Source organism: Rhinoderma darwinii, chromosome 13 (genome assembly GCF_050947455.1).
Source record: "Rhinoderma darwinii isolate aRhiDar2 chromosome 13, aRhiDar2.hap1, whole genome shotgun sequence".
NCBI classification, from domain to species: Eukaryota; Metazoa; Chordata; class Amphibia; order Anura; family Rhinodermatidae; genus Rhinoderma; species Rhinoderma darwinii.
This window is the reverse complement of record NC_134699.1, coordinates 65,183,443-65,208,307: the sequence shown is the minus strand read 5'-3', so window position 1 is coordinate 65,208,307 and position 24,865 is coordinate 65,183,443. Positions and strand designations below refer to the sequence as shown.

Sequence of the window (24,865 nt, the reverse complement as noted above, 5' to 3'; positions counted from 1 at the left end):
CACACACACTGCTGGAGAGCCCCTTTAAATGTGACAATGCCAGAGGTACAGGAGTTTCTACTTACTTCTTCTCACCGTCGTAGTCAATGTACTCCACCTTCTCTGACCCTGAAGGTAATGGCAGCAGCGTCTTCCCCCGCACCTGTCCCACCATTACAAAGGTGCTGCTTTTCAAGTTATTTACGTGACGCATGACGTCCTGGGACACGACGTGCGGCCAGTTCTGATGATTGTTCTGATTGGCTAAGACTGGGACGATGACCTATGAAAAAAAAATTGTGAAGAGAAGGCTCGTTACGTTCACACCACTATGGCTAATGGGGTTAATACTTAAAGGGGACATTGCAGAAAGACAATGAGAAGGGACAGATCCAAGTCACTCATATTCATGTGAAGAGAAATTGTCCATCTCCCACCTAAAGCAAAATAGATCTCAGACACGGATAATCGATGGTAGATGCCAAACAATAAGAGCAGCTGTTACAGTGCCCGTAGCTTTTCTACAGATCCTGAATGGCATCATGCTCCCTTCTCTTTGTGCTGTTGCTCCTGTGTCAGTATAAGAAAGGAGCACTTATCAGAGACATGGTTCCAAAACTGAAGCCGATTGTCTATTAGAGTCTGAGGTAGTCAGAAGTCCAGCTCCCCTTATCATCCCATACTTTACACTGCAGCTCTGATCCATTAGAGCACATCTACGATCAGTGACTATTAGAGTGTGAGGTAGCTACAAGCTCCGGCTGCTGCTCTGCCCCTCATGCTTTACACTGCCTCCACTAGGACACAACTACAAAAACAGTAAATCCACGCTAGCTGCATTGTTTATTTGAGTCAAAGGTAGTCCGAAATCCACCTCGTCTCAGGCTGCGTCCCTGTCACTCCTCCATACTTTGCATTGCAGCTCTGCTCATTCAAATAGACTGCGGTTTATAAGCAGAAACTCTGAAGGAAGTCAGTGCCTGGAGAGTTGATTTCCATTACAGCAACAACAGAAGAATTATAAAACTACAAGAAACTAAAATCGCCAGTGACAAAAAGACGATCATCAGGAGACTGCCGCATAGACTGAGGGGAGGGGCATCAATAAGGGCGGAGCTAGCAGATCTGCTGTAATGTGACTAGCTATTGGCTGAAGATGAGCACCATACAGATATTTATACAATTTCCCCTGCTCCACTGCAATACTTGTTACTGTAGAGCCCTTGACCGGTCACAAACAGACAGGAAGGCCATTATTAAATCCCCAAGTAATACTAACATTTGTCAGTTCTATCCAACGGCTTTACTGTATTTTTTGGATTAAAGCGATGGAGACAAATGAATCATGGTTATTAATTTAATACAGTCCACATAAAAAAACAATACATTCATATTCATTTTTCATGATAAGAAACAAAAACAAAGTGAAGACACATTCCGGCTGGCTAAGCTTTTCTAAAGAAACTGATTTTATCTGCTTGGTAGCGGCTGCCCCATTAAGAGAAGCTCGTTGAGCGTCTGTCCAATCATTAATTTCCCCTAATTCTTTCCAAATGAGAAGAGCCAAGGAGAAGGTGGATGGATGGATCCTCAGAACAACATTGCCATCTAGTGGCCAAGTTAGATAAAAGAATCTGCTACCACTACTACAATTAGAGTCTATTCACATAACGCGTTTTGACCGCACTTTCCCCAAAAAATGAAACGAACCGTCAGCAATAACTTTTGTTTGGAACTTAGTCTCACTTGGACAACCCTTTTCTAAAAATCGACAAAACACTGGGGTGTGGGTCTCACTACTTCTCTTTATAGTTCCTTTTTTTTCTCCAGTGGGGGACGACCCCCCCACTATTTTATCAACTTCATATGCTAGGCATATACCCATATAGATCTCTTATACCCTTTTAAATTATAATCTATGGTTTTCTCGACTTACTGGTTCTAAATTGTACTGCTTGTTCAGTGTCTGCACAGAGCTTGCTCTGGTGAGTTGCATTCTGGGAAGTGCAGTCTTTACACCAGACACTGCACAGTAATTGGATTGAGAGAATAAAGGGGTAGCCTCATCAGAGATCTCCGCTTTCAGAACGAGTCCGGCTCCCGGCAAACAGCGGATTACCAGGGAAGCTGCGGTCGATGCAAGGCAAACAAAAGGCTGTCCATGTAATACAAGGACATCTCGAGTCCGTCTAACTATGCACAGGGGTGGTCTTCAAGAGACAACCGCTTCAACTGCTCCCTGAATTATAGAAGCTCACCTAAGCGGTTAAGGGGTGTCTGTCTAAAGGCTTGCTGACTGTTTCCAAGAGCAACCAGCAGAATTGTGGCTGCCGCTTTGTACTATGAGGGTATGTGCACACACACTAATTATGTCCGTAATTGACGGACGTATTTCGGCCGCAAGTTCCGGACCGAACTCAGTGCAGGGAGCCGGGCTCCTAGCATCATAGTTATATACGATGCTAGGAGTCCCTGCCTCGCTGCCGGACAACTGTCCCGTACTGTAATCATGTTTTCAGTACGGGACAGTTGTCCGGCAGCGAGGCAGGGACTCCTAGCATCGTACATAAGTATGATGCTTGGAGCCCAGCTCCCTGCACTGAGTTCGGTCCACTACTTGCGGCCGAAATACGTCCGTCAATTACGGACGTAATTAGTGTGTGTGCACATACCCTAACACAGGTTGTACCTCTGGATTAATGCAGTTCTCATGTCATCACACCTGATGACATCACTTACCAGGCCCCCCAACCCAGATCATTTCCTGGCCTCAAATCAAACCATACTCTGCGGAGAGCATCCAGCCTGGCGACATTTAATAATGAAGAGACAGGATCGCAGAGTCTATTCACCAACTACATATGGAGCATCAATCGCTATCCGTGACCTCAATGTCCTCTGCAGGGGAGGCCCTGGACAATGCTCCGTCCCTGTGGCAACTGTACACACAAACTTGGCACTACTAATGGCCTGTGGCCCTTTAACCCTTGAAATGCCACAGAAGCCTGTGAATGCCCGGTAAGCCCTGTGTACATAGAGGAATGTGATCTAGCAACTCAGCTATCATTTATCTGCAGCGCACTGTACAAGCAATACGCAGGGGGTATGGATCTCTGCTTGCTGTAAGAAATGGAAGAATTCATGTTTACATCCAGGGGCTAAAACCTGTACAGCTCACAGGAATGGTTTTCTTTCTACAGGACAGAAGAGAGATTTGTGCTGCGGCTGTGTTTACCTCACAGAGGAGTGTCCGCACTGATGACTAGTAACAAGCTCAATGACTATGGCTTTTCAGTCCCTGGATGTAAACAAGAGAGTATACTAGAGAGTTGTCAAACTTGTCAGTGCTGCCAGCCTGCATCTCTTGTTGTAGCTTTCCACACCTTCTATAGGGGAGAGCGAGTGTTGGCAACACAACACATTTGCACGCTGACGCAGGTTGCAACTTTAAAGATGCTACAAGACATCCCCCATGAAGCTGCAGACCGAAAACGGCTGACAAACTGGAGGGTTTCTCAGGCAGTCCGGTCCAGGCTGATACGGACCACCTCGGCGGCGCATCTATTCACAGCAGGTCGTGCCCACTCTTTGTGGATTGTTCCAAGCAGTGGCAGCAAACAATTAGCAACTGAACAAACATCGTCCGTGTTGCAGCTCCATCACACTGAGTAATTGACTGCAGCTCTACCCATTTTTTTTTTTCATAATCTGAATTTTTTATTAAGAATTTCAACAAGTACAGAGCAAACAAACTCAAGAAAAACATTTCAGTATACATACATGTTATTTTGCATTATCTATATTTCTCTCAGGTAAGATGTTAACATGTTTCCACATATTACCCACACCTTACCCCCAAATTCGCAGCTCTACCCATTAACCCACCAACTACTGGTTATAATGCCCACGATTGTAGGGTGTCGGTAAACAGGCATTAACCCACCAACTACTGGTTATAATGCCCACGATTGTAGGGTGTCGGTAAACAGGCATCTATACGGCTCTGTTCACATTAGGTCACTGGTCTACGTCGATAAGGATCTCATGACGTATAAATGTGACAGAAGGCTGTGACCTATCTCCATGTATAGGCATACAGTGGGATACGTTCCCAGTAGGACCCCATTGTAAAGGAACACATACCGTGGGTCATACTTCTTTTACTGTATACTTCTGTACGGCATAGCACAGTTTACCACAAAAAAAAAGGAGGATGCTGAAAGCATAAGCCGGGTGAATAGGGGCCTATGGGTACTTTCAGCATACGCACCGGCACATCCGCTGAACGCAGGTCTCCCATGTCACAGCCTTACATACAGTAGTACATTACTGGGTTAATTTGCATTGGGAAGAGAAATGCTTTTATGCAAATGAAGAGCCAAAAGCGCTGATTGCATAAAGCACACCATTTCCAGCATACGCAGTTTAAATTCCTAGCCATTTTCAAGATCTCTGCTTGCTCTCAGTGAATGGGAACATTATTCTTTTTTTACATCAAAACTGGCTACTGATGGTTTGCAAAAATTGTATCCAGTATCTTTCCTCTAAATACATCAACAGCACAAATATATATCACCTGTCCTGATCGTTTACAGTCATTACCTAGTCCTGCTCGCACAGCTGATGTTTTTTTTTTTACAATGTATCAGTGTAGACAATCATCTGTGAGCTAAACATATAGCAGCATCACAAACCTCCCACCTGTCCCGCACCCCGAGGGGACAGTTCTCCTAACATATAATCCTGCGTCACCTTCTTGTGAGAAGCCTTGGGGCCTATTCAGACCAGAAGATGCTGGGAGAAACCTACATAGGGGATATCACCCTTTTTTCCCTGCAGACCCAGAGTGGAATAAAATCTGCAGTCTTACATTTCCCCAGCTAATCAGGAGAGTGTCAGTCTTCACCGTTATACCGGAATTATATTCACAAACTAGTAAGATGAACTGTGCTATAGATCCCAGAGCTGCATTGCAGGGAACGGTGGGACAGATAAAAACTAAAGAAAAAAAATTAATCTAAAATGTCTATACCCAGGTAAGCAGGGGCTGCAATGCCATAATCTGCTTGATAAACCCAAAAAAACCTCCTCTATCCCTGGCGCCGTGTACTGCACAAGCTGCGCTGTATTTACCCACCGGCCCGTTCACCTCTTATACAGGCAGGTAACCCAGAAATGTACTGTCTGCGACCCTGCAACGAGCACAAAACCCAGCATGAGCCGGACAGCGGGGTAACCGGAGAGGGCTTTTATTATGATATGAAGCATTGTTGCTGTTCTTATCGAAGCCTTTATTTTAATCAGCTAATTAGGAGGTCAGGTCTGGAATAAAGCAGCGGAGCGCGGGGGGTTCTTATAATAAGGGCAGTAATAGGAGTAATAAGGACCTGCATTATTCATTTTTAGAGAATAGGCGCACCCCGTGTCACATCCACGCATTATTGAGTTTATAATAACATGACCGGAGAGGAGGTCGAATAATAGGTCAGCGATCTGGATCAACGGCTTGCCAGGAACACGGCATACAATCTAATCTGCGCTGTTCTGCAGCTAAACACTCCCCGATGATAATGGAGTGTCAGTCTTTACTGTCATTCTGAAATTCTATTCATGAACTGGGAAGATCGGGATAAACAGTGCTATAGTTTCATTGCAAAGTTATTCCAAAGAAAGCAAAAATCAGAACAAGTGCCTCGTTTTTCACATAGAACATTGCGGATTTATATAGAAGCAAAACGCCAGCTGTTTATATATAACTAGGGGGACATTAACCTGGTCACGAGATGCAACAATTTAGGAGACTGTACGCCAATTTATCAAATGGCACACATGGCGTGGTAAATGTGGCACCACTTGCTAAGACTGTTGAACGCGGCTGCCATACATATGCACCAGTATTTTGCACAAAATGGCGCACATCTTAAATAAATGTGTCTCATTTTCCGACTCAACTTCACGTGCAGTGAAGCAAAATTCCCGGTCCTCGGCTTCATGAGCGCAATCGCCCGATGCTGCCGCTGTTTTTTTTTACTAACTATCGCCGAAACAGCCGGTTCTGACGTGGGCAGGTTTGGAACGCTAAAACCCAACTGCATAACGGCATGCTGGGAGTTTAGTGGCTTCAAACAGTGACAGGTTCCCTTTAAGAAATGCAAAAATACTGGGGTCTCTGGATCCCACAAGGACAGAGTAACCACCGCAGCTTCCGGAGACAAAGCAAGATGGACGCTCAGCGGAGCATAGAAGACGAAACCTGCGCGGCCTCGGGGTCTGCAGTCACCACACGAGTTACTATCATCCCTTAGCCAAGAGATATTGGAGAAATTCTGTACCATACAAGTTTTTCTGAATCAAAAACTGCTGGATGCTCCAGCTTTCCACAGATCCTGAATGGCTCCCCTATTACTGCTCTACGTTGCGGTCAGTCAGCCCTGTTCAGCTGTCTGTTATGTTCTCAGACTCCCCCGGGCACATGTCTGTTCAGCTCGGTCGAGCACGTTTACACGCAAGCTTAACCATTGAGGAATGAAAAGTTCTACAACTTTCAAGTGTACAATGGGGGGGAATTCACGAAGACGTTTCATACACCGTCTCTATCAGAAGCCGGGTGGGGTAAGAGGCGCTAAATGTGACGCTTGCCTCTTCAGAAATGTGGCGCTTCATGTACTGTCTGCCACAAATTGAAATCTATTCCTATGCGCTGACAGACTTCCAATATAGACTTCCATGTTTGTTTGTTTTTTTTTTTTTAAATATGGGAGCCTATGTGTCATTAATGCCACTGTATGGCATCGATCACAGGTAGACATTAAACGTAAACCTCGTGGAGCTACCCCAGGTATACACAATACGTGGACAGTGTCATCAGGGCTTTTACCAAACCCAGTGTCCCTGAATAGAGGACTTTCGTCGCTATGGCCAAGGACTCGGGCATTGAAAAGCTCGACATCACTGCCTATACAGGGGCAGCAGCGTCACACGGGCACAGAGCTTCAGGTAACATCAGGGCAGCGTATAGCTACATCTCCTACAAGATGGGATGGCGAAAAGGGCCGAATTGTCTCTAGAGGTTCTCAACACTGAAGATGTTTGACGTGAAGTAGTGATCATGATGGTAGAAAGTCTTCTGCACTTATCCGTTTGAAGAACTCTACAGTCAACCTCTCCTCAATCTGAAGCGGCTGATAACAGGGAACAACAGACTAAAGTACTATGAATTTGCAGTGCGGATTCCGCACTGTAGACCTGCAGCAAAGTGCAGTACAATACTGGCGGCTGAAGTTTTCAAAATGCCACGGTGCACTTGATCTGCAAAATAGTGCGGTTTTAGTAGGCGCTTTCTGCCACAGCGTATACAAGATTTAACAAGTAACCGCAAATCACACTTTTCAAGCTCTCTGCTTGTTGTCAGCAAATGGTAAGATCCAATACTTGCTTTTAAAGGTTGAAAACCCAACCTGATCGTGTTTAGCAGACACCGGTGCATGACAGAGAAACCAGCCTCTTGATGTAAACAACGTTTCCATTCACTGACAACAAGCAGAATGCCCCTCTACAGCTATAATTAACCGTATCATTTTTTGGCCCTTACCTCGTCCACCAATGCAGAGAAGTGGTCCAGTGGTGCGTAGGACAGATCCCCATATATTAAACTACTCTTCATGGACTCCGGGCTGAGCAAGACGTTGGCCCTCTTCAGGAAGAACACCGCTTTATTCTTGATAGAGTTGGGGAACTCTAACAGGGGGACCAGCAGCCCGGCAGGGCTAAGGGCCACCACCAGCACCATCTGATCCACCTTCTCCAAGAAGTCCTGGAAGATGGCCTTGTTGTCCTCTGTGGAAAGGCATTTGTGGAAGCGGTCGGGCTTCAGCTTCAGGGTCCTCAGGACGTATTCTTCTATGAACTGCAGCCTCGTATCTGCGGCGGGGGCCACCGGATCATCCATGTTTGCATGTAGATGGCAGAGATTTGTTCAGTTCATGTGAGCAGGGGCTGAGGAGAGAGAGGACTGAAGTCTCTTGGCTCGGATGCCGCCTTCTTCTGTCTTGGCTGCTATAGTAACTCTGTTTGTATTCAACACGTTGCAGAGAGTTGTGGTTGCTGCAGTTGGGACAATGGTCGTCCTCTCCCGGGGAGGCTGTGGAGAGACACAGGTGGTTACGTTACTATTGTGCTCCAAACTGCGTAACTACAGACAGAGACTGATTAACTTGTCAGACCGGGTGTGACCGCGGAGGGGGGAAATTAGGGACTGGAGAGAAACGACCCGAACTAGGAGGATGGGTTCAGACGTCGCAACCAGAATGCAGATTTTGGTACCGAAACTGAACACAGCCTAAGGGTCTATTCAGACGTTGCGGTTGAAACTGTGTTTTCACTGTGATTTGGTGCGTTTTTCGATTGCTGAAAAAAAGCACAAACATTTAAACTTCGACGTAAAGAACAAGCCTAAGGGCTCGTGCACACCAGTGGCGTAACTACCGCCGTAGCAGCAGTAGCGGCTGCTACGGGGCCCGCGGCATGAGGGGGCCCGTGTTGCCCGCCGGCACGGGCCCCCACCATAGCCGGAGGCTCCGCTAGCAGCCGCTATGGCTGCTACAGCGGAACGCCACTGAACACTACGGCAGAGCAGGGAGGTATCTCCCCGCTCTGCCATTAACTGGTTCCCGACCGCTGGCTGTATTTTTACGGCCAGCGGTCAGGGTCCTTAAAACACGAGCCATAGACTTTCTACGGCTCGGGCTTTAACTTGCTGCCCGCGCGATCGGGCAGCTGAATGTCGGGTCTCCGGCTGTCAGTGACTGCCGGGGACCCTGAGGAGAGGATAGAAGCAGCTTTCGTTGCTTCTGCCTTCTCCGATGTCTTTTTACACAGCGCTCAATGAACGCTGTGTACAGGAATAGAGACAGCAGCAGCGGCGCTGTCTCTATTCCTCCCGGTGATCATGTGACAGGTCACATGATCGCCGGGATGCCGTTAGTGACAGACTGCTGCTGGGTCTTACTAGACCCAGCACAGCCCTATTAGTGACAATCGTCACTATGAGAGGGCTGATTTCCCCTGTAACTGGGGCTGCTGTGCAGCTCCAGTTACAGTGGAAAAACATGGTGTAAAAGAAAGAAAAAAAATATATAAAGTTCCCCCAAGGTCTTTTTTGACCTTTGGGGGACAGACCATAGTAATAAAAAAATAATAAAGTAAAGTGCAATAAAAATGTAAATAATAAATACACATAAAATACCCACCCCAAAAAAAAAACGTCCCCCCCCCAATCATTGTTGTAACGCTAGCGCTGACCCAATTACCCTAATATAGACATGTAATATATAAAAATTTACGGTAGACAATGACGGTCACAAATAAAAGGTCTATTTTAGGGTAAAACTATGTTATTACCAAAAAAAAAATGTATTTTTTTACTATTATTTTCAAAGTTTATGAATAAAAATTCTAAAATAGCAAAAAAGGTGTGTATAAAAACGATAAAAAATGAAACCTGCATTGTCTATGGAAAAACGTCGCAAAAATCACGTCGTTAGCCCAACAAATAAAAAAGTTATAGCCGTTTAACTAACACGTGCTAAAAATGGCTAAACGGTGTCTGGTCCTGAAGGCGCAAAATAGAACAAAATACATGTATCCCCTCTCCACAGGACATGTATCCCCTCTCCACAGGACATGTATCCCCTCTCCACAGGACATGTATCCCCTCTCCACAGGACATGTATCCCCTCTCCACAGGACATGTATCCCCTCTCCACAGGACATGTATCCCCTCTCCACAGGATATCCACAGGACATGTATCCCCCCCTCTCCACAGGACATGTATCCCCTCTCCACAGGACATGTATCCCCTCTCCACAGGATATCCACAGGACATGTATCCCCCCCTCTCCACAGGACATGTATCCCCTCTCCACAGGACATGTATCCCCTCTCCACAGGATCTCCACAGGATCTCCACAGGACAGGGGATACATGTGTGATCGCTGGCAGCGATAGGGAGAACGGGGGACTGAAAGTCCCCTGAAGTTCTCCATCACAAACCTCGGACTTCCGGGGTCTGTGTCGGCAGCTCCGTAGAAATGAATGGAGCACCGGTCGTGCTTGTGCGCATGCGTGACCAGCGCTCCTTTCATCTTTATTGAGCTGAGCAGACTCCGGAAGTCAGAAGTGAGTCATGAAGAACTTGGGGGGACTTTCAGTCCCCCGTTCTCCCTATCGCTGCCAGCGATCACTCATGTATCCCCTATCCTGTGGAGATCCTGTGGAGAGGGGATACATGTATCTTGTACGGCACACTGTAGGTCGCATTTTTTTGGGAGGGGGGACGCTGTATGGCGTTCCCTACAGGGGGGGGGGGTGACTGTATGGCATTCCCTACAGGGGGGGAGCTGTATGGCGTTCCCTACAGGGGGGGGGCTGTATGGCGTTCTCTACAGGGGGGGGGCTGTATGGCGTTCCCTACAGGGGGGGGCTGTATGGCGTTATCTGCAGGGGGCTGTATGGCGCTATCTACAGAGGGGGGCTGTATGGCGTTATCTACAGGGGGGGCTGTAAAAAAGGCACTATCTACAAGGGGGGCGGGTTGTGTGACACCCAGGGGAGGGGGGGCCCCAGTCAAAAGTTTGCTATGGGGCCCAGTCTTTCCTAGTTACGCCCCTGGTGCACACGGCTGTTTTCCTCAGTGTCCTATCTGTTTTTTGGGGGATATCATACTAAACCATTAATTTCTATGGTTCCATGCACATATACGTTGTTTTTTTGGCGGATCCGTGTGTCCGTTCTGCGGATCTTCCTTCTGAATTTGCAGGAGGAAAATCTGTAGCGTATAAGGGTATGTTCACACAACCTATATTCAGCCCGTAAACGTCCTGAAAAAACGGCTCAAAAATCAGAAGCAGAACGCCTACAAACATCTGCCCATCGATTTCAATGGGAAATACGGCGTTCTGTTCCGACGGGGCGTTTTCTTACGCCTCATTTTCAAAAAATGGCACGTGAAAAGTGCATGTAACTTCTTGAGCTGTTTTTTGCTGCCATTTTTCATTGACTATAGAAAAACAGCTACAAAAACGGCCACGAAAAACGCTAGTTTGATTTAAAAATGGCTGAAAATCAGGAGCTGTTTTCCCTTGAAAATTGCTATTTTTTTCCATTTCCCCCCCCCAAAAAAACAATAAAAGGTTCATCAGAAAGTACCATAAACCCCAGAACGGTAGCAATGAAGTCCCGCAAAAAACAAGACCTCATATGGCGACATTGACGGAATAATAAGTTATGGCTCTTGGAAAGCAGCGAGACAAAATAAAATGGTTTTCGTTCAAAAGTGTTTTTATCATGTAAAAGTAGTAAAACATAAAAAAAACTCTACATATTTGGTATCGTCGTAATCGTAACGACCCATAGAATAAAGGTAATGTTATTTACGCCGCACGGTAAACAGCGTAAATGTAAAATGCATAGAAAAATTGCTAAATTGCGGGGTTTTTTGTATCCCCCCCCCAAAAAAAAGTTAATAAAAAAAATGATATATACCCCAAAACTGTGCCATTGAAAAATACAACTTCAAGTCCTCATACAGCCACGTCCACGTGAGAATAGAAAAGCTATAGACGAGACGATTGAAAAACTAAAAAAATGGCTTGGTCATTAGGGCCCAGAATGCAGGGGAAGGGGTTAAAAGAAGCTTCAAAAACGCCTTGAAATCAGAGGCTGGTTTCCCTTGAAATCTCCTCCATGATTTTCAGCCGTTTTTGACTGTGTGAACATCGCCTTACACAGCAGCAGGAGAGCGGACGAGATGTTAACAAACCTCATCCACCCGCTGTACAAATCTCTTAAACGTAAATCGACCTGCAGTGCGGATTATCAATATGACGGGTGACATTTTCAGTGAAAAACGAAACAAAATCCGCAGCAAAACAGGCGTGTGGTTCATGCGAATTCTGCTAAAACGCCACAAATGTGCAGGTAATTCTGCAGGTGTATTTCCGGTGGAATTGCCCAGAATATCGGTATCACTATTGATTTATAATCTGCACCCACCGCACATGAGTGGGGTTTTCGGCTACATGCTGGCGCTGCGTCCTCACGTCATTATTACGTTATTTAACAATGAGGTGAGGACAAGTAGCGGCGCCGGCGTATAGCTGAAAACGCCTCTCATGTGCGGTGCGTGCAGATCATAAATAGTTCGCTATTGGCCACGCGATTTTGCAAGTAATACCGCAGTTTAACCAGCAAAACCCACGCGCCCATTAACAATGAAGTTAGAAATCTCAGCAATTCACTGTAAAACCGCAAGTGGGTGGGATTTTTGGCCACGCTGTGACCGCTATGTGTGCACTTACCCTGATACCAACTACTATGGTGATGGGATAGAACGGTCGTCACCCAGCTTTCCTATATTCCTGAAATACCCTCACGGGGCCTCACAGTGCAGCAGGTTTGCGGTAACGGACTGTAGGAAAGCTGGGGGAATGTGATGAATGCTTTCCCAGTCTCCTGAATGGCAAAACTGGCCAGTGACAGGCACAGGGGAGGTATCAGAGCACAGCTAGACACACATTCTCTCAGGGACTCTGGGAAAGCTGGGTGACAGCCCCTGTGAGAACTAGTGGCGGCCATATTGGTTCAATCCTAACAAAACCCATGTGTATGTAAACAGCCGGTACAGGGAAGCCCAGATTGTCATGTACTGGCGCCCGGCTCTTATCTCGTACAATGTTTGCTCACACTACAGGTCTGTCGGGTCAGTCATCTGCATTGTCCTAGTTTGGTCAATGCTATTTATAAAGATGGAGTTCTCCCAATGCTATAGCTGTAGTTTTGTTACACTGTGTCCTTAGATTATTTGCTATGTGATTAAAATAAGGGGGGGGGGACGACGACATACAAACCTGCACTTTTCTGGATAGGTCGTCCTTCTGTAGTGTAGTGGGTGACTACATTTTCTCCCATGAGAACTTGAAGAAGCAGGGTAGTCACTCGTGGACTTCAGCACATGTTGCTAGGTAACAGACGCTGTCTTGTAGATACAGCTCTTGGGCAAAAACAAATACTGTATACCCATCAGGCAGTGTGACGGACTCGCGAGATTACACTTGCCTTGTTGGAATCTCACAGAAAAGATTCAGAAGTGTCAGGATTCTGAGTACACATGACGTCCAGGCTGGATGGTCATGTGTATTCATTGTCAGGACACTGTAGTAATGTTAGGGCTTGTGTATGTGGCTGCACATAGTGATATAACTATATCGTAGTGCAGTGTAAATGAATGGAGAGGAGTGCATGATGCTGATTGGTCAGCGTCATACACTCCCCTGTACAACGCCCACTTGGTCTAAAGTAAAAACACGCCCACTTGGGCATTAAGAAACTAATTAGCATAAAGTTAAAAATGGCTCATAAAGTGGTAAAAATAGATCGTTTTTCTAAATAAAAAGCATTACTGTCACCTACATTACAGCGTCCATCTCATTATGTAGGTGACAGGGCACTTATAATGTGGTGACAGAGCCTCTTTAAGTGGCCAGATCCCCTCCTAACCACCCAGAAGTGCATTATCTAAGATAAAAAATATATATAAAGGCCCCATGCACACGACCGTATTTTCATCTATCCCGAAATACAGTCCGTCAATACGGATCAGTAGGCATCCGCATTTCATCCATATTTCATCCGTATATACGGATCCGTAAAAAAAGAGGGAGGATGCAAATAATGTCATCAGCATGTTGCATAGCAACGCTTCGGTAAATATGGACGGTATACAGATGCACATCCATAGCCATCCCTATTTACGGAAGCTCCCATAGACTTCTTTGGGAGAGTCCTTGTCCTATTCTTTTCAGTAATTACGACGGGTTCTATCATTTTTTCAGCACGGACACCCATCCGTAAAAATACTAAAAGGGGTCCGTGGCCAATAGAAATGAATGGGTCTGTAATTACTGATGAAAAATACGGTTGTGTGCATGGAGCCTAAAGGATCCATTCACATGTTGCGGATGAAGTGCAGATAGAACCGCATCCAAAAAAACGCCTGCGTTTTTACTGCGATTTGGTGCATTTGTTAATTTTGCATGATGAGTTTATTCGATGCGATTCTTACCACAAAGTGTCTTCTAATGGGTCAGTGGCAGGTCTTGTACAGCTCCAGAATCCATGGGAAAGTCTCAGAGGAGCACAACAGAGATGTAACCTCAGTGTGGTGCCGGTGTGTGTGTAATGACAGCAGAGCGGGCACCGAGGACTGTCCCATAATCTACAGGAGTCGCTGGGGAGCCGCTCAGTATACATGGTGTGTGTGTGTAATGACAGCAGAGCGGGCACCGAGGACTGTCCCATAATCTACAGGAGTCGCTGGGGAGCCGCTCAGTATACATGGTGTGTGTGTAATGACAGCAGTGCGCGCACCGAGGACTGTCCCATAATCTACAGGAGTCGCTGGGGAGCCACTCAGTATACATGGTGTGTGTAATGACAGCAGCGCGCGCACCGAGGAATGTCCCATAATCTACAGGAGTCGCTGGGGAGCCACTCAGTATACATGGTGTGTGTAATGACAGCAGTGCGCGCACCGAGGACTGTCCCATAATCTACAGGAGTCGCTGGGGAGCCACTCAGTATACATGGTGTGTGTGTGTGTGTGTGTAATGACACCAGAGCGGGCACCGAGGACTGTCCCATAATCTACAGGAGTCGCTGGGGAGCCGCTCAGTATACATGGTGTGTGTGTGTGTGTGTGTAATGACACCAGAGCGGGCACCGAGGACAGTCCCATAATCTTCAGGAGTCGCTGGGGAGCCGCTCAGTATACATGGTGTGTGTGTGTAATGACAGCAGCGCGGGCACCGAGGACTGTCCCATAATCTACAGGAGTCGCTGGGGAGCCGCTCAGTATACATGGTGTGTGTGTAATGACAGCAGCGCGCGCACCGAGGACTGTCCCATAATCTACAGGAGTCGCTGGGGAGCCGCTCGGTATACATGGTGTGTGTAATGACAGCAGTGCGCGCACCGAGGACTGTCCCATAATCTACAGGAGTCGCTGGGGAGCCGCTCAGTATACATGGTGTGTGTGTGTGTAATGACACCAGCGCGTGCACCAAGGACTGTCCCATAATCTACAGGAGTCGCTGGGGAGCCGCTCAGTATACATGGTGTGTGTAATGACAGCAGCGCGGGCACCGAGGACTGTCCCATAATATACAGGAGTCGCTGGGGAGCCGCTCAGTATACATGGGTGTGTGTGTAATGACACCAGCGCGTGCACCAAGGACTGTCCCATAATCTACAGGAGTCGCTGGGGAGCCGCTCAGTATACATGGTGTGTGTAATGACAGCAGCGCGGGCACCGAGGACTGTCCCATAATCTACAAGAGTCGCTGGGGAGCCGCTCAGTATACATGGGGTGTGTGTGTGTGTGTGTAATGACACCAGAGCGGGCACCGAGGACAGTCCCATAATCTTCAGGAGTCGATGGGGAGCCGCTCAGTATACATGGTGTGTGTGTGTAATGACAGCAGCGCGGGCACCGAGGACAGTCCCATAATCTTCAGGAGTCGATGGGGAGCCGCTCAGTATACATGGTGTGTGTGTGTGTGTAATGACACCAGCGCGTGCACCAAGGACTGTCCCATAATCTACAGGAGTCGCTGGGGAGCCGCTCAGTATACATTGTGTGTGTAATGACAGCAGCGCGGGCACCGAGGAATGTCCCATAATCTACAGGAGTCGCTGGGGAGCCGCTCAGTATATATGGTGTGTGTAATGACAGCAGTGCGCGCACCGAGGACTGTCCCATAATCTACAGGAGTCGCTGGGGAGCTGCTCAGTATACATGGTGTGTGTAATGACAGCAGTGCGCGCACCGACGACTGTCCCATAATCTACAGGAGTCGCTGGGGAGCTGCTCAGTATACATTGTGTGTGTAATGACACCAGAGCGGGCACCGAGGACTGTCCCATAATCTACAGGAGTCGCTGGGGAGCCGCTCAGTATACATTGTGTGTGTAATGACAGCAGCGCGGGCACCGAGGACTGTCCCATAATCTACAGGAGTCGCTGGGGAGCCGCTCAGTATACATTGTGTGTGTAATGACAGCAGCGCGGGCACCGAGGAATGTCCCATAATCTACAGGAGTCGCTGGGGAGCCGCTCAGTATATATGGTGTGTGTAATGACAGCAGTGCGCGCACCGAGGACTGTCCCATAATCTACAGGAGTCGCTGGGGAGCTGCTCAGTATACATGGTGTGTGTAATGACAGCAGTGCGCGCACCGACGACTGTCCCATAATCTACAGGAGTCGCTGGGGAGCTGCTCAGTATACATTGTGTGTGTAATGACACCAGAGCGGGCACCGAGGACTGTCCCATAATCTACAGGAGTCGCTGGGGAGCCGCTCAGTATACATTGTGTGTGTAATGACAGCAGCGCGCGCACCGAGGACTGTCCCATAATCTACAGGAGTCGCTGGGGAGCCGCTCAGTATACATGGTGTGTGTGTGTAATGACAGCAGTGCGGGCACCGAGGACTGTCCCATAATCTACAATAGTCGCTGGGGAGCCGCTCAGTATACATTGTGTGTGTAATGACAGCAGCGCGGGCACCGAGGAATGTCCCATAATCTACAGGAGTCGCTGGGGAGCCGCTCAGTATACATGGTGTGTGTAATGACAGCAGCGCGGGCACCGAGGAATGTCCCATAATCTACAGGAGTCGCTGGGGAGCCGCTCAGTATACATGGTGTGTGTAATGACAGCAGCGCGGGCACCGAGGACTGTCCCATAATCTACAGGAGTCGCTGGGGAGCCGCTCAGTATACATGGTGTGTGTGTGTAATGACAGCAGCGCGGGCACCGAGGACTGTCCCATAATCTACAGGAGTCGCTGGGGAGCCGCTCAGTATACATGGTGTGTGTGTAATGACAGCAGCGCGGGCACCGAGGAATGTCCCATAATCTACAGGAGTCGCTGGGGAGCCGCTCAGTATACATGGTGTGTGTGTAATGACAGCAGTGCGCGCACCGAGGAATGTCCCATAATCTACAGGAGTCGCTGGGGAGCCGCTCAGTATACATGGTGTGTGTAATGACAGCAGCGCGGGCACCGAGGAAAGTCCCATAATCTACAGGAGTCGCTGGGGAGCCGCTCAGTATACATGGTGTGTGTAATGACAGCAGCGCGGGCACCGAGGACTGTCCCATAATCTACAGGAGTCGCTGGGGAGCCGCTCAGTATACATGGTGTGTGTGTGTAATGACAGCAGCGTGGGCACCGAGGACTGTCCCATAATCTTCAGGAGTCGCTGGGGAGCCGCTCAGTATACATGGTGTGTGTGTAATGACAGCAGCGTGGGCACCGAGGACTGTCCCATAATCTTCAGGAGTCGCTGGGGAGCCGCTCAGTATACATGGTGTGTGTAATGACAGCAGTGCGCGCACCGAGGACTGTCCCATAATCTACAGGAGTCGCTGGGGAGCCGCTCAATATACATGGTGTGTGTGTAATGACAGCAGTGCGCGCACCGAGGAATGTCCCATAATCTACAGGAGTCGCTGGGGAGCCGCTCAGTATACATGGTGTGTGTGTGTAATGACAGCAGCGTGGGCACCGAGGACTGTCCCATAATCTTCAGGAGTCGCTGGGGAGCCGCTCAGTATACATGGTGTGTGTGTAATGACAGCAGCGTGGGCACCGAGGACTGTCCCATAATCTTCAGGAGTCGCTGGGGAGCCGCTCAGTATACATGGTGTGTGTAATGACAGCAGTGCGCGCACCGAGGACTGTCCCATAATCTACAGGAGTCGCTGGGGAGCCGCTCAATATACATGGTGTGTGTGTAATGACAGCAGTGCGCGCACCGAGGAATGTCCCATAATCTACAGGAGTCGCTGGGGAGCCGCTCAGTATACATGGTGTGTGTGTGTAATGACAGCAGCGTGGGCACAGAGGACTGTCCCATAATCTTCAGGAGTCGCTGGGGAGCCGCTCAGTATACATGGTGTGTGTGTAATGACAGCAGCGTGGGCACCGAGGACTGTCCCATAATCTTCAGGAGTCGCTGGGGAGCCGCTCAGTATACATGGTGTGTGTAATGACAGCAGTGCGCGCACCGAGGACTGTCCCATAATCTACAGGAGTCGCTGGGGAGCCGCTCAATATACATGGTGTGTGTGTAATGACAGCAGCGCGCGCACCTAGGACTGTCCCATAATCTACAGGAGTCGCTGGGGAGCCGCTCAGTATACATGGTGTGTGTAATGACAGCAGCGCGGGCACCGAGGAATGTCCCATAATCTACAGGAGTCGCTGGGGAGCCGCTCAGTATACATGGTGTGTGTGTGTGTAATGACAGCAGCGCGGGCACCGAGGAATGTCCCATAATCTACAGGAGTCGCTGGGGAGCCGCTCAGTATACATTGTGTGTGTAATGACAGCAGCGCGGGCACCGAGGAATGTCCCATAATCTACAGGAGTCGCTGGGGAGCCGCTCAGTATACATGGTGTGTGTAATGACAGCAGTGCGCGCACCGAGGACTGTCCCATAATCTACAGGAGTCGCTGGGGAGCCGCTCAGTATACATGGTGTGTGTGTAATGACAGCAGTGCGCGCACCGAGGAATGTCCCATAATCTACAGGAGTCGCTGGGGAGCCGCTCAGTATACATGGTGTGTGTAATGACAGCAGCGCGGGCACCGAGGACTGTCCCATAATCTACAGGAGTCGCTGGGGAGCCGCTCAGTATACATGGTGTGTGTGTGTGTAATGACAGCAGCGCGGGCACCGAGGACTGTCCCATAATCTACAGGAGTCGCTGGGGAGCCGCTCAGTATACATGGTGTGTGTGTGTAATGACAGCAGCGTGGGCACCGAGGACTGTCCCATAATCTTCAGGAGTCGCTGGGGAGCCGCTCAGTATACATGGTTTGTGTGTGTGTAATCACAGCAGCGCGGGCACCGAGGAATGTCCCATAATCTACAGGAGTCGCTGGGGAGCCGCTCAGTATATATGGTGTGTGTAATGACAGCAGTGCGCGCACCGAGGACTGTCCCATAATCTACAGGAGTCGCTGGGGAGCCGCTCAGTATACATGGTGTGTGTGTAATGACAGCAGTGCGCGCACCGAGGACTGTCCCATAATCTACAGGAGTCGCTGGGGAGCCGCTCAGTATACATGGTGTGTGTGTGTAATGACAGCAGCGCGGGCACCGAGGACTGTCCCATAATCTTCAGGAGTCGCTGGGGAGCCGCTCAGTATACATGGTGTGTGTAATGACAGCAGCGCGGGCACCGAGGACTGTCCCATAATCTACAGGAGTCGCTGGGGAGCCGCTCAGTATACATGGTGTGTGTAATGACAGCAGCGCGGGCACCGAGGACTGTCCCATAATCTACAGGAGTCGCTGGGGAGCCGCTCAGTATACATGGTGTGTGTAATGACAGCAGCGCGCGCACCGAGGAATGTCCCATAATCTACAGGAGTCGCTGGGGAGCCGCTCAGTATACATGGTGTGTGTAATGACAGCAGCGTGGGCACCGAGGACTGTCCCATAATTTACAGGAGTCGCTGGGGAGCCGCTCAGTATACATGGTGTGTGTGTAATGACAGCAGCGCGCGCACCGAGGAATGTCCCATAATCTACAGGAGTCGCTGGGGAGCCGCTCAGTATACATGGTGTGTGTAATGACAGCAGTGCGCGCACCGAGGACTGTCCCATAATCTACAGGAGTCGCTGGGGAGCCGCTCAATATACATGGTGTGTGTGTGTAATGACAGCAGCGCGGGCACCGAGGACTGTCCCATAATCTACAGGAGTCGCTGGGGAGCCGCTCAGTATACATGGTGTGTGTAAGTGCATCCGTCCAATGGTTCAGGGTATTCGCTAATCCAACACCTCAGCAGTCCCTAGATTATTGGAATTCACCACTGCTGACGGTGTATATGGGGGGACACATGCAGATCGCATGTACTTGAAGATGCGATCTTGGGGCCAATCGCTGTGGAGATGTCGTTATTTCCACACCCCCATCATTGGAAACCATTGAAGTCTATGGGGGAGACTTATAAAGCTGGTGCAAAGGAAAAGTGGAGAGGTTGCCAATAGCGACCAATCACATTGCTTCTTTCATTTTCAAGAGGGCCGTTGACAAATAAGCTTGAACTTGATTGGCTGCTACAGGCAACTACTTCACTTTTCCTTACAAGTTTGATAAATCTCCCCCAGCGTTCTATACAAAGCAATCTATAGAGCGCAACCCTTCCTCCCTTCTCAATCTCAGGAAACCCCACCCCAACAGATTGTAAAGGACTTCTTCATGTCCCGGCATCATATGGGGACCCTGTAAGAACCAGAGCAGGACGCCTGCACTCACCTCTGCGGATAATAATTAAACCTGCGGCATGTGCGCTCCGTCCTCCATCGATGCGCCGGCCGCCTGACCACACGGTCTGGATCTTCAGTTTTACTGTAAATACATAACAGAATTGATGACATTTATGCTTTTTCACAAGACGCAGAGAGCTGGGGTACAGGTGATGGGATCCCCTCAGATCAGCGTGCCGCCAGAAACCTGCAGCATGGGGAGGGGCTTGTTCTCCAAAGCGAGCAATCATTAACCCCTTCCCTCCGCAGCCATTTTTTGTTTCCACTTTTCCCCTCCCCACCTTCCAAAACCCATATTTTTATTTTTGTGGGGTGAGTTGGAAATTTTCACGGCATGATTTTTTGTAGCATATAATGTACTGGGGAGAAAAAAATACAGTGGAATGGAAAAAAAAAAAACAGCGATTCCTCCATTGTATTTTGGGTTTCATTTTTACGGCGTTAAAGGGAAGGGGTCATGATTTCTTTTTTATTTTATTATATTGCTTTTAACCCCTTCCCGCCGCAGCCATTTTTCAGATTTTCATTTTCGTTTTTTCCTCCCCACCTTCCAGAAGCCATAACGTCTTTATTTTTCCGTCGATCTAGTCCTATGAGGGATTGATTTTTGCGGGACGAGTTGTAGTTTTTCGGAGTACCATTTATTCTGCCATATAATGTACTAGGAAACGGGGAAAAATTATTTGTGGGGTAGAAAATGAGAAAAACTGATTTCTCTATTGCTTTTTGCGCGTCGTTTTTACGGAATTCGCTGTGCAATTAAAACAACATGTTAACTTTATTCTGCGGGTCAATACGATTACAGTGATGCCAAATATATATCGTTTTTTCTATATTTTACAAGTAAAAACCTAGGTGTAAAAAATAAAATGTATTTTGTGTCACTAAATTCCGTAACGTTTTTATTTTTCCGTAGATTACGTGGTATGAGGGCTTATTTTTTGTGGGATAAGATGTAGTTTTTAATGATACCATTTTGGGGTACTTGTGATGGTTTGATCACTTTTTATTTCATTTTTTGTGGGGAATTAGGTGACCACAAAATAGAGATCCTGGCGTTTACATTATTTTTTTTACGGCGTTCACCGTGCGGGGTAAATAATTATATATTGTGATAGTTCAGACTTTTACGGACGCGGCGATACCAATTATGTTTATTTTTTACTATGCTCTAGGGGGAAAATGGGGGTTTTTTGAACTTATATATATTTTTTTTTTTTACACAAAAAGATGCAACTTTATTGAACTCCTTTATACTTTTTTTTTATTAGTCCCCCTAGGGGACTCCAACCAGCGATCGTTAGATACTAATGTATTGCAGTATATCGGGATTCTGACAGGTCGGAGGCTGCGCTTAATAGGTGTACAAAGATGGCGGACCTGGGGGGCTTCATTAGGCCCCCAGGCAGCCATTGCAACCATCGCCCCCCCGCGATTGCGTTGCGGCGGGGGGGGGGGGGCAATGAGCTGTTAGAGGGGGTCACCCCCCTCTTTCTAACGATTTAAATGCTGCGGTCGCTATTGACTGCAGCATTTAACGAGTTAAACTTGCGGGATCGCGCTAGAATGTGATACCGCTCGTTACTCTGAAGTGTCGGCTGTAACAAACAGACGACACCGGCATCATATGGAGCGGATTCACTATGTGAGCCCGCTCCATACTTCCCCTACCCGACTTTGGTGTATGAATGCGTCAAATGTCGGGAAGGGGTTAATAAAATATAAAACAAAAATTTTATTTATTAGTGTTGTGACTTTAAACTTTTTACTGTGTACTTTCTTTTACTTCTCTATGGGGGCTGCCATTTTTTTTTTCATCTCTGTATGGGTCGATTAACGCCACCTAGAGATGGAATACGGCACATACAGGCCCATAGAGAATGCGAGAGGGAGCCGTTCCATTCACTATAGCGTACGCCGGCTGTGTGAGAACGACGCATGCGCTGCTCCCACACAGTCCAAAAGGAAAGTCTTAGGCAGAGCGACATCCGGCGCCATTTTCATGTGGACCAGAAGCCGCAGCTGGACAGTAAGATGACGCCTTCCGGTCATATGTTCAAGGAAGCGAAGACGCAAGGAATAGGAGCGGCGGCAGGTAAGTTGTGTATGTTAGTGTTATACTGTCAGCTGAGCACTGTATCTAATCCTCCTACACTGTGCAGTCACTCAGAAAATGGCGGCACACAGTGTAGGAGGTTTGACGATTCAACCACCTCCTTCTCCTGGAACTAGTCAGAATAAGGGAGGGGGGATTGTGTGAGGACACTAGAGCGAGTGTGTCCACTACAAATTTGCAGCATAAATCAATGAGGTTGCTTTACCACATGCCAATGCTGCAATTTTGGGAATTGCTCCCTCTAGTGGCCAGCACATGGAAATGTTATAAATTAGAATCTAATTGATAATATTTCCTGACTTGTGGAAAAAATTCAAAAAACGACTTTTACAAGGAAAAAAAAAAAAAAAGAGAATAGTTCACAATAAAATTCCCTTTGTTTCGCCATATTCAGAGCCAGGACTTGTTATTTTTCCGCCGATTGAGCGGTACGAGATATTCTTTGCGGGACGAGCTGTAGTTCTTACCCGTTCCTGAGACTTTATCGTGATTTCATTTGGCCCCCGTAGCTGCCACGACAACCATCTGCAGCCCACGAATGCTTCACCCAGAGGGGGCAATGAGACATCGGAAGGGGCTGCCCCCCTCTTTTTCACGGCTTAGGCCCCATGCACACGACCGTAGAGGTCGTCTGTAAATACGGACGCACTCGTTTCCACGGCGGACTGACCCCTTCCTGTATATTCACAGGACGGCGTCCGTGCCGTAGAAACCCTCCGTAAAAAAATAGAACATGTCCTATTTTTTTAATTTACGGACCGTGCTCCCATACTTTATAATGGGAGAACGACCCGCAAACACGGATGACTGTCAGCGGCCGGCCACGCCCGTAATCACGGACTATAATTACGAGCTCGGTCGCGTACATGGGGCCTTAGATGCCGCAGTCGCCATTGACCGCTATATATATATATACACACGCCGATGAGGTTAAAAATGGCTGAAAACCGTGGCAAACGGTAGTAAATCCCTGATGCGTGGTTTGTCACACGGCTAAAAAGAATAAAAACTCATCCAAATGCACCCATACAATATAAAACTTTTCACAGCAGAGATTCTGTTACAATGTATCAGGTCAGGATGGGTCTTCCTTCGCTAAAAAAATGATGGTTTTCATTCACTGACAGCAGAGATCTTTATAATTGAGAGACATTCGTGTCGGGTCGTGGGTGACACCACCCATTCCACTAAGCCCCACCCACTTTTTACTAAAGGGCCGTCAGCAGCGCAAAGCCTCCGTCACACACGGTTTTGTGGCGATTTTAATTTGGTACGTGCGTTTTTATGGCGGATTTGAAGTCCCACAGAGAAGTCTACGCAAAAGACGCCTGAAAAAACGCCAAATTTAAAAAAACGCCACTGACCACGAAATCGGCTCAAAAATGCCACGAACCAAAACGCAGTATTACGAAGAGCATCAGATATTTGACGTTAATGTAACATCCGACCGCGGTAAAAAACGGCATTAAAAACAAACAAATTCGGAGTAGCGTCAGTCCAGCCCTAATACATCCAAAGAAGCTTTTATTTTTGCGCAAAACGCACGATTAATAGACGCATCGCAAAACCGCCACGACCCAAACCGCTTCATGTAAATGCAACCCTGGCGAGTACGGAGGGTGGGGGGGCTCTACGTGAGGAGTCTTTGCAGCAATTTATTTTACTTTACGGTAAAAAAAAACGCTTCCGTTACGTTTTGGTGATGACGCCTTGCAACGTAACACTACATCCCACCTCAGCTCCTTGAAGTGAATAGAAACGACCGCTGATAAAAAAAAAAAAGGTGACAAAATTGTGCAAATTACGAGGGAAAAAAAAAAGCCAGAATTATTACGTCGTAATCCAGCGCCAGATTTATATAAGAAACGTGAGCGGTCATTTATAGGACAATCTTTAGAACGTGCGATTTTCGTAGGGCGCCATTTCTTCAGATTTATCAGATACAGGAGACATATGCAAACAATGGCGGAGAGAGGTGGCGCTTCTGTCGACGCGACGATTATACGTCACAACCTTAAACATCCTGGAAATATTTTACATACACCACCAAAATAATCATTTTTACCACAGACCTTACAAAGTCCGGGACTGGAATAAATTCAACGTTTCTAACAGTCGCCATTTTAGGGGCCCTGATACCACAGCAATAATGTGTAAGTACAACTCCAAGCGTCTGCCGCCATTAATAATCACATCGTATTATTTACCAGACCCTTCTCCCCTCACATTACATTACTTCATTTCTACCACACAACACTGGCCGCACAGGAGAATCCACCCGGCTGCGCGGTTTACCGCCATTTCTCGCAGCCGTTATTTTTTATCTACTGCGCCGCGCCAATCAAATGCAGAACCGACGCAACACGT

The 24,865-nt window shown here is 47.9% G+C and overlaps 1 protein-coding gene across 2 annotated transcripts in view; it reads right to left on the bottom strand.

Annotated features, from left to right (window-relative positions):
• The window catches only part of DNAH9 (dynein axonemal heavy chain 9), a 207,294-nt gene extending 182,453 nt beyond the window's left edge, over positions 1–24,841 (bottom strand). For both annotated transcript variants that reach the window (XM_075846330.1, XM_075846331.1), the window contains exons 1-4: positions 24,706–24,841; positions 20,372–20,464; positions 7,571–8,119; positions 66–262 (exon numbers count right to left, since the gene is read on the bottom strand). In XM_075846330.1, the coding sequence (XP_075702445.1) occupies positions 66–262; positions 7,571–7,927 (554 nt within the window). In that variant the 5' untranslated portion in view covers positions 7,928–8,119; positions 20,372–20,464; positions 24,706–24,841. The remainder of the gene's footprint in view (positions 1–65; positions 263–7,570; positions 8,120–20,371; positions 20,465–24,705) is intronic.
• Between the last annotated feature and the right edge of the window lie 24 nt (positions 24,842–24,865).